Source organism: Drosophila subpulchrella, chromosome X (assembly GCF_014743375.2).
Source record: "Drosophila subpulchrella strain 33 F10 #4 breed RU33 chromosome X, RU_Dsub_v1.1 Primary Assembly, whole genome shotgun sequence".
Lineage (NCBI taxonomy): Eukaryota > Metazoa > Arthropoda > Insecta > Diptera > Drosophilidae > Drosophila > Drosophila subpulchrella.
The window spans coordinates 11,220,420-11,231,493 of record NC_050613.1 but is presented as its reverse complement, the minus strand read 5'-3'; the positions used below and the strand labels follow the sequence as shown (position 1 = coordinate 11,231,493).

The 11,074-nt window shown below is 40.8% G+C and overlaps 1 protein-coding gene across 1 annotated transcript; it reads left to right on the top strand.

The window, feature by feature from the left end:
* The first annotated feature begins 2,123 nt into the window (after window positions 1-2,123).
* Window positions 2,124-4,615, top strand: LOC119556770. The gene has a single exon (XM_037869195.1). It carries the CDS (start codon window positions 2,402-2,404, stop codon window positions 4,460-4,462), a length of 2,061 nt encoding a protein of 686 aa, XP_037725123.1. The 5' UTR covers window positions 2,124-2,401; the 3' UTR covers window positions 4,463-4,615.
* The last annotated feature ends 6,459 nt before the right edge of the window (window positions 4,616-11,074 follow it).

Below are 11,074 nucleotides of genomic sequence, written 5' to 3'. Positions count from 1 at the left end.
CGCTTCCTCTTCATTTTCCCCGACTTCTTTCTTTTTATTTAATTTTTTTTTTTTGGTCTGCAAACGGCAGAGCAAACAAGCCGCAAATGGGCTAAAAGTACAGAAGGTGGGCTCAAAAGGGGGAGGAGGGAATAAATTAAAATATGGCCACAAATCGGTGGTAAGTAAAAGTGAGGGAGAACAAACCTAGCTTAGGTATATAGCATTTGAAAAAAAAAATATATCATTAATACATCAGGTCTGTAAGGAAATTTCATATCTTTGCAGAAAGGTGACCCAAAATGCACTTCTGTAATCTTATCTTTATTTTAAGGTGTCATGCTCTTAATGTTTGTGGTTCAATTTTAAGAAAAACTTACATTACAATTTTTATTTTTATTGAGGCTCAATTTTTTAAGCAATTTTTATGTTAAATATTTATAGGATTCTAGTGGCTTCCAGAAAGGTGACCCAAATCTGCATTCCATAGACATTTATGTCACTATTTTAAAGTGGCTTATCTAATGATTAGTTCAATTTTTTAAAGAAAATGGTATTCGAAATGTAAGTCCCTCTTTTGATGTCATGTGATGGTACCTAACAAGCTGAAGGGGGGAAGCAATATACTGGTTAGATTTTTTAGCAAAGTATGATGTACGAAAGGTGGAGATTGGTGACCCTATTAGACTAATAAAAATATTTTTTACAATTTTTAAATCAATTTTTACCCGTATAAATAGGCTCCGAAAATCGAAGGTTTATAATAAGCATACAAAAGGATACGTGTTTGTATTTGGCCTGCTTTTCCAAAACTCCAACTGCAACACCCTCGACGAGCAACAAGTATATGCCCCTCTACAAAGTTGTCCATTCGATATAGGTTCCTGGGCTCACAGTAATTGCAAGCCCTTCAAGTGCCGAAACCCCCCTTTTCTCCGCCCCTGGAAATGCAACTGCAAACTGCAACAATTGGCGTCACGCTTCGCTGGCCGTTTGCATACGACCAGAATGAATGAATGAATGAATGGATGGATAGAGAAAACAGGACAGAGAACCGAGAAATGGGAACTGGTAACTGGTAACTGGGAACTCGGAAAAGGGAGCCCCATATGTGTACGATGCTATGGTATAGGGCTGATTGAAAGATTATTTTGCACTGATAACGCTAAAAACGTATGGATGGATGGCCCAACCACCAATTTTCAACTGGCAACTTGCAACTTGCAACTTGCAACTGGCAACCACCGACAAACAAACAAACAACAAAAGTCAAATAGAGCGAGGCGAGCGGCACTAAAATTGCTGTTCGAAAATTGTTGCGCTTTGGGTTTGCGTGTTTACAATTTTTGCATTTTTGCATTCATTGTCCGCCTCTGATGTCTGGATGTCTGATGTCTGCGGTGGTCGTCATCGTCGTCGTCATCAATTCGCAATGCATTTCCCACAGACCAGCGACCATCATCATTAATAATATTGAAAAGCCCTAATTACGGTTAAGTGGCCCAAACGAGGCAAAAAAAAAAGAGATATATATATATACACAGAGGAAAGAAGGAGAACCAGAAGAGGGGCTTCCGTATTGAACTTTGCAAAGGGTTCGGTTTAGTTTTGGGTTCCCTACTCCCCTCGGCGTTACTGAAGCGGATCATCATAATCATCATCGGAACTGAGTGTGTGTGTGTCTTCTCGCTCATTGCGTAAATCATTTTTCCCACCCCTAAACAAGACTACTCACCTGCCCAAGGTGCACTGAAACTTGCAGGTGCATCAGCCTACCATTCCTGACCTACGACTGACGACGACGACCCTCGATGGTTCTTAATGAAATCATTTATAATTTTTCCTTACTACCCCGACTTTGGCCATGTCTTGCGGTCGATGGTTCGATGGTTTTCTTCCTTGCCCTTTGGGTTTCAGGTACTTCATATCGTAGGACCTCTGCCCCGTTGAGTTTCTTGAGTGTGTTTTCCTCATTGATAGGGGATAGTTTTGGTCTTAGCACGTGGCTACTGGTGGGTCACCTGCTCGGCGAGCTCAGCGGGCTCAGCTGCCCCAGGGATCACTCCTAATAATTACTCAAAAAGAATAGCCCCCCACCTCAGTAGCCATCGAATTATCAAACAGTTAGACCCCATAACACTTTGTAATATATATTTTCCAAATGCTTTTAGCATATCTTGGTAAACTTCCCGTAAACGCAAGAATTTTCATTTTTACAGCACACTTCAGAACCTAAAGACAGAAAAAAACAAAAAAAAAAGTTGGAAAACAAAATTACTAAACACACACAAACAATACAATATCACAGATATAGAGCCGAAGTCAAGTAAACCAGAACAAAAACCTTTCGGCCCCAGTTTAAATTAATTGTTCTCGTTGCCATCATCATCTTGATATCAATTTTCCATTTCCCGGAAGAGGAATGCAGCAGAATATCTGGAGCTCACCGCAGGTGGGTGGTTCTGGTGGTGCCTTGAAGGCCCTGGCCCGGAATGTGGCCAATCATCTGAAGCTGAACAGGAGCAGCATGAAGCGGGTGGTGGCCCAGGTGGTCGCCGAGCATCACACCTTGGGCGAGGTGGCCGACTACAAGGGCCACATGTACTTCGCCAAGCCGGATCGTCTGAATTTCCAAGAGCTGATTGCCCAGTCGAAGGAGGCCTTCGATGATCTCCTGCTCCACGAACCGCGTTCTGCCAAAAGAAGAGCTGCTATCCGTCAACGCTCGAAGAATACAGCCTCTTCCAAGGTAAATCTACAGATGAAGGTGTCACCACCGCAATTGCATAGGGTAACGAAGAAAGCTTCATTGCCCAAGAAGACTGATCCAGCGGTGAAGCCTCCGTTGCCCAAGAATCAGAGTCGCAGGAAGAGCTCCACCACCATTTTCCAGCTGGCGGATGCTGGTCGTCGTAGTCTAAATGGTGTCATTATCGACGACACGCATTTGCCGCACGATGGTGAACAGCGGGAGATCCTCTTGCATGTTCCTTCGACGCTAACCAGGCGTTCTCGAAAGCGTATCCGATCGGCCGAGAAAAATCCTACGCAGAAAACGGAAAAGGACCCGGCTGAGAAGAATGTAAAACCGAAAAAGAACCAGGCCCAAACCGAGCAAAAGCAAACTATCAATCAGAAGAATCAAGAGGTGCAGACGAATCAACCGGTAAAGAAGCGCCTTCCGCAGAAGAATCGCCGCAAAGAAGTCAAGCCGAAGCCCCCGCAAGAAAAGAAAGACCACCAAGATCAGGAAAAGCTCCAAGAAAAGTCGCCACAAAATTCAACTCGATCGGTGTCACCAGCCAAGAAGAAGACATCAGCGCAGAAAGTGAGCCCACCAGCTCGCTGGAGAAGATCTCAAAAAAGAATCATTGCCAGGGGTCAGGTCTACTACAAACGCATGAAGGCGGGCGACACCCAAAGCTCACCGCGCAGACCTTCGGTGAGGAGGAATACAGTGCAGAAGACCAACACCCGATTGAAGCTAAGACCACTCAAGAAGACTCTACCTTTGCTGCGAAGAACCTACGAGAAACCCTGGCTAGTACGACGCTCGAAAAGAAGACGCCTTTCTGGAGGATCCCAAGGGGCCAACCAGAAGAATAAGAAAAGCCCGGTGAAACCGCAGAAACAAGATAAAATCGATGTGGAATTGGAGGAGAAGACGGAACCATCGGCGAGGAGCAGTAAGACGGAGCCGAAGAAAAGCTCTTCAATGCTAAGGTCCAAAAGATCGTCCCATGTTGGGCGCCAAATGCGCAATGTGAACTTTCCCTGGTACACACCCTATCAATTTCAAGGTGCCGCCGGAGCAACCCAGACACCCAGCAAAGGAGTCGGCATACCACCCTTCCAGTTACTAAGAGAGAAGAACCGTAAACTCAACCAAAGACTGTCGGTTACCCAACCCATACCACAAATTCGACGGGGTCCCAATTTCACCAGTCGCCAGAGGCACAATCGTCAAATGCAGGAGCGTCTGATGAGGGATTTGCTGCGCGAAGAGGCCATCGATGAGCCGTTGAGCAATGGATCGGGAGTGTTTCGACGATCTCGCGGGGGTTGGCAGGCCCCAAAACCCAGGGAACCCGTAGAACAGACCACAAGAAGCCCTACCTCTAAACCCCAAATCAAATCCGAACCCGAGCAGCAGGATCATCGTTCTGTGGAGCGCGTGAGCTCGCGGATCAAGCGTTTGGCAAATGAAAGACGCTACCGCCAGCCCATCGCCACCAGCGAGCGGATCATGATCCCGCCGCCAAAGATTATCAATAATAATATACCGAATCGTTCCCGTTCAAGTCCTAGGATCCGTCGAAGATTCCGTTCCGTTCCGGTGGATAGCAGCCTGGGCAGCATCGCTCTGATGGGTCAGCCGCAGCAATCGAAGCAAGCTTTGACCCCAGCCAAACGTCATCTGACCATTGCCTTTATGAACAAGAGATCGGAACGCTCCAGTCCAGCTGTTCAGCACTGGAAGTAGGTCTTCGAATACCCCTTCATTTTAATCAGTTAAACGGTTAAATTGCACACAACCCACACATCCATTCTTTGGCACTCACTTTTCCAACGATGCTGGATTTACTACCCATCGATTCTGTTTCTTTGTTGGAGCTAAATAAATTATCAAGTTGGAATGCCGATTGCACGGCATTGTTCCCATATTGAATATGCTTTATAAACATTCAGATTTTGTTACTTTATTCTGGGTTTTGTATAGTTAGATTTTAGATTTATAGATTGTTGATATAATAATGTTGAACTATCTATAACTTGGATTGAATGGTATTATTCCCATATTGAATATGCTTTATGACATCCCACCTTTAATAATTTATACTGGACTTTTTATACATATAGTATTTCCTATTTGATTAAATTGTAACGAATCGATTTAATATCGATTTAATATTAATATTTAATTCTTAAGTCAATAATATTGGATCACTTATTAGTTCTAAAGTGTATAAATTATGTTTCATAAGCATTCTGCTTCCGTTACGTACTCCTAGAATTTTCTAATGTTTCCAATGCTGATTATTAAAATAATATTAAATAATATTTTCTACCAAACTTTCCCAAAGACTTCAGAAATAATCTGTGAAGACAGCCAACACATGTTGCCATACAGGTGGCTTTTCCGATGGCCTTTAAAATCCATCCCCAGCGAACTGGATTCAAACTTCCGCGCCGAGGTCAGCAATCAAGACCCTTAAGCTGGGCCGCTTAACCCCGTGTCAAATGTCTTTAACTAACAATATCCCTGGCTTTAACCCATTTCTCCAACCCATCCAATTTCTGTGGAATTTTTTTCTAGCAATTTTTTCATGCATGCAACAAGACAACAAACCGCGCCAAATTCCATGGGGAGTCAAAAGTCAGGCATTCGATGAGCTCAGAACAGAAAACTGACTACGAAAAAAAAAAACGAAAAATTGTATGGTAAAAAGGAGGAAATAATACGAGTAAAGACTGAGGAGCAACAACAAGGCCATAATTTAAGTCGCTAAAGTTTTGCGCCTTTTGTTCGCCCGGCACACAAAAGTTATTGAAAATCGCGCAAGGGTTGGGCTCTACGTTTCGTTTTCGTCGAAAGGGTTCGAAATTGAAAAAGAAAGCGAATGTCAGGTGGTTGGGAAGTTGTTGGCGGCAAGTCGTTGGTGTGGGTGATTTAGTGTTAAATAAAAACTTTTAAATTGCCATTTGATCGTTTGTTTAGCGACAATAATGTCGTCGTTGCCAGTCTTTTTCGCTCTTCGCTTCAATTGAATGGGGCCGAGGGTCCTGTGACAGGTTTATAGGTCGCTGCCATCGCGAGTATTTCGTATTCGGTACTCTGTATTCCGTATTCCTTATAAAGGGTGAGGTATCCTCATCCTGGCGGTTGGGGGTGGGCCAAAAGGCAAAGGACCTCGGCGAGGGCGTCGTGACAATGACATTGTTTCGCTGACAGTTGTAGCAAATTTATTGAAAAGGTGTTCCCTGGCATTTGTTTCGTTTCGTTTCGTTACGTTACATACATTTTGTTTTTCCACCATTCCTTTGGCTGTGTCTTCGGGAATTGTCAAAAATTTATTGATATGTTGAAATTGCTTCTCGGCCTGCCATAAAAACTTTGACAGCTCCATTTTTTCTCTCTCGCTCACTCTCTTTTTTTTTTTTTGGTACGCTCATTGTAGTAAATTTGACAGCAATTGTTTTGTTTGACAGTTTGTCGTCTCTGGCAAAATGATGATGTCAATATGCAAAGCAGTTTTGCGGAATTGCGAGGGTGATGCCAAAAAAAAAACGAAAAAAAAGAAAACCCAATCGAGGGTTCTCAGCCCGAATGAATGCATGCATAAACGACCGAATGAATGGGTTATTGGCGAGTTGACAGCAGACGTTGACAGCTTGCAGAATGTCTTGGCCTGGAAACAGATTTCTTTGATCTTTGAATATGGGTTCCGGTAGCTTAAGAACTTTTAAAAATCAAATAACAATGGTAGGTCACTATAAATGTTGTATATATTTTTTGAGAATTTTTAAAGGGCACATATGACTATCATTAAAATGTCAAAAGGTTTTTCAAGCTTGACCTAAAATGCTAGGAAAATTAGGAAACAGCTATTTTTTTCCTCTGATTCTTACAATCCAATATGACAATAGGAATATCTATTTCATTTTGAGAGGTAATACCATTATATACATTTATAGAACCAACATATCTTTTATCCTCCCATTGAACCTTAAGCTTTTGCCATTTCACGTTGACTGGTTTTATAAATCGTTGAATATGGTTTCTAGTAGCTTAAAGAATTTAAAAAAAAATTAAAAAACAATAATAGCTACAATCATGACAAATGGCTTATAAAATTTTGAGTATTCTTTTGGTCAACGTCCAACAAAATTTGACCAAAAATGTAAACTTATTTAACAGGTTTCTTTATTTTTGAATATATAGATATCAACAGCCTTACAATACCAAATCCTATCTAATTTTGAAAGGTAATACCATCACATACATTTAAAGAACCATTATATCCTCCATCCCCCCATTAAACTTTAAACTTTTAGCCATTGAACTTTGACTGGCCAAGACCATCTTCAATTTTCTTTCCAATTCGAGTAGCAAGCACCTAAGCCACCATTTTCCCCAACATTTTCACAATATTTATGTATGAGCAGAGCACACACACAATCGCCAGAGAGGGAGAGGAATATTTTTTATGAGACTGTTTCGTTTTTCGCTTAATCGCACTAGAAAATCTCTAGAAATGGTAGAAGGAAGATGGTTAAAACAAAAAAAAAAACGCGGCGAGCGTTCAACTTGAAAATATGCCAAAAGACAATTGGTTGTCGGGTGGTTTGGTTGTTCGGTTGTTTGGTTGTTTGGCTGTTTGGAACGCTAAGGGCACGGCCCAGTCACCAGTCTTCGGTCTTCCAGCCCCCCAGACTCCCCTAGTCTCCCCCCGCAGACCCGTCGACCTGTACATAGACTCTTCTTCCGACTCTTGTCTTAGTCGCAGTCTTAAGTTTTCTTCAATGATTAGCGAAGCGTGAATATTATTAGAGAGCCGAATGGGGAGGCTTCTTCATCGCCAGAGGGACAAAGGGTGGGCAGGCATTTATTAATAATTACCACACCGACTGCGAAAGAGCGAGCGAGATCGACTGTATATAGTTGGAAATTTATTTGTTATTTATCTTTTTGGCATTATGCATGAATGGCAATAAAAAAGAAATACACACACATATAGTTTTATTCTAGCTGCCTGGCATAAATAGTTAACCAGAAATATGCGGCAGCAGCAGCGAAAAAAAAAAGAAACGTATCATAAAAAACCTATAACAATCCATTCGCTCTCGGGTTCTCAGTTCTAAGTTCCAAGTTCTCAGGTGGGTACGACCATCGTACCTCTCTGGGAGTTCAGTCAATAGATTTAGATCACTTTGCAAAGCCAGAAGATGAAAAAAGACTGGGCCCCGGCACAAAGAGTCATAAAAATAATGAGCTGGGCACGACGACGATGGCGACAATCATGATGTAGATGATGAACAGCAAGAAGTTTTACTGGGCACAAAATACCGGGCAGTGCGTATCATAATTATACGGGTTTTCCCATTTCGGAACAGGAAGCTTGTGCAAACTTAGCGTTACAAATATTTAGTAGAAAAAACAATGTTTACATGAATCATATATATGTATTTATTATTTATTTTATGTATTTGGATTTCTACTCAATATATTTCTAAATTCCCCTAAAAGAAAATTCTGGATCCGCCACTGATTATTATATTCCATTACGAAACGCACCTTATATGCAAGAGAGCATTTCGAGGTCCTCTAATTTTGATCATGACGAGTTGACTGATGCTAATCTTATTGACTTTCGTAACTGTACTAACCACATGTCAGATGTGAGGAAAAATAATTGTACTTTTTTGTTGTTGAGCTTCCACTTATTTGTGGCTGAGGAATTCCTTATCGCAGGGCAAACAATGAAATAATTTCTATGATTCCGAATGTGAAGTGCTATTATTGTTTAGGCATTCGCTCTATTTACTTATTTGTTCGGGGGGACAACATCCCCTTAAAAAACCGAAAACGAAATCACAAATTATTCTTGGAAAATTGGCCTCATGGCTTTGGCATGCTGCGGTTAGCTGATGAAACCCAAGCTGAAGCTGAAATCCACAAAGAAATAATAAAAAAAAAAAGTGAAGTAAAATAAATGCCCAGGAAGGCGGAGAGTTCTCGGTTCTATATCTTATCGCTTTTACCGGAGACACAGGCATATACAGAGACCAAATAAACCGAATGCCGAACAGAACACCCCCGCAATTCACGCAAGCCGGGCCTGATAATTCAGGGCTTATCAGTATCAGAGACCCGAAAGTGTGTACGTACTACGGAGTACGATACCTACGATCAAAACAGGGTGTGTACTTTGTCAGGGATCGCATTGTTCAGCGTGGAACTATTTGATATTTGCACCAGATCAACAGGTGCCAGCGAGGCAGCAGCGTCAGCATCCCGAAAATGAAAGATGACAGCGGTTGCGCAACGATAATGGGGCGTACACTGAGCGATATGTTGTGTAAAGTCTGAGATTAAGTTGGAAAAAAATATATTTAAAGGGTTATTAAAACCTGTTATCCTTTGGCTTATTTTAAAAAATTTATAGCAATCCTTAAAGACGTATGTGCTTTTCATATCCCGTATCCTTGCTTAAAATAATCTTAGCTGCTTATATTGTGGCATATGAATAGATAAAAACAATACAATACTTAACTCTACCATCAGAAATAACACAATTTCCTAAAGTATGTTTATATGAGCTTTTTATATCCTGTAGCTTTCTTAATAACTAACTCACCTGTTTAAAATTTGACTTGTGAACAGATAATTACAATACAATACCTAACTCTTCTCTACCATCAGAAATAGTACAATTTTCCAATCGCGTATCTTTTTTAAAAACAATCAGATCTACTCAAAATTAGGTATATCAATTGGAATTAGTATTAATTACTATTAGAAATAATATAATTTTCCAATGAGTTCCCCAATTCTATACTTATAATCACTTTGAAACTTTTCCATCACCATCACCATAGTATCCCTTGAAAAATACTATTTTCCCATGAAACCAATCGCACTAATCACACAATCTTCTACCGATTTCAACAACAGCGAACCCAAAAACGAAAAAATCTCATCAAAAGTTTTATAAGGAAATACCCACAAACACCTCTCTCCTGAGACCCCACCACCATCTCCCCATGGGCCGTTGCATTCGAGAAATTTCAATAATTGAGGCTCATTAAAAGTGCCCGGATAATGGGGGCCCGCCGCAAAATACAAACACACACATTCTCCTTAAAAAACAACACTTGAGCCCACCTAACACTTCCGATTATGAAATTTGTTCGTTTGACAAAATGCCATAAGAGAGTCAGTCAGTCGTCGCTGGAAGTTGTTGCTCGTTCGACAGACAACGGTAATCACAACATGGAAATATCTATAATGTAATTACGGCCAGATCGAGGTGACTGTCGGTAGTTGTTGAGGAGAATCAACTAAAACGCCAAAGCGATCACAGAGAAAAAGGCAGCCAACCAACCAGCGAAGACGACAACGAAAACGACTAAGGCTCATTAAAACAATTTTAAAAAATAATACAAAATAATTACAATAAATTATGATTACGCTTGACAGTGACAGTGGACCTGGACTCCATCGATGGTGGTTTTTGGTGTCTCAGTTGGCATTTTATATGGTCTGAGTGTGGAGTAGTGAGTACTAGAGTGCCGAGTACCGAGTACCGAGTACCGCTACAGGTGCAACCAAGAGACGGCGTCACCGGCTGGTGACGATGAGCAGGCAACCGCCGAAGAAGCCCTGAAGACCAGAAGACCAAAGACGATGACGACGACAACCAAGAATCACTCAACTGTGGCCAAAAAGTTCGTTGTTCATTTGCGCTCAACTCCCGGCTTCATTATGCTGGGTAAACGGAATAGTTATGGCAGGGTATGTTGGGCTATGGCGGGGTTTTAGATATTGCATCTTGTATATAACATTATAAAAGGTTTGTATCCCAAAAATTCTAGTAATATGTAGTTAATTTTAAAGAATCTTGTTAATAACATTATTAAAGGTTTGTGTCCCAAAAATGCTAGTAATATGATGGTTAATTTTAAAGAATCTTGTTAATAACATTTTAACAGGTTTGTGTCCCAAAAATGCTAGTAATATGATGGTTAATTTTAAAATATCTTATTAATAATATTATAAGAGGTCTGTATCCCAAAATTGCTGATAATATGATTGTTAAGTTTAAAGAAAGTTTGATAGAACTTTATATTTAATATAGAATTCTATAATACATGAAAAGTGGAATATAAGTATCGATATAGCGTGTGATTTTATAAGCATTTACATTTATATATTATAATATAGTAGCAAAATATCATTATTTAATAAAAAATAGTCTCTATTAATTTTTTTTTCGAAATTTCCTGGGGACTGAACTTGGAACCCTGGGTATCTATAGGTCGAGTCGCCCCTTCTTGAGACCCATTGCCTGCCCTGATGGTTTCTGCCATTGCT

What these genes read in the sequence shown, in the direction of transcription:
- LOC119556770 (XM_037869195.1), top strand. Translation starts at nt 2,402, where the DNA reads ATGCAGCAGAATATCTGGAGCTCACCGCAGGTGGGTGGTTCTGGTGGT.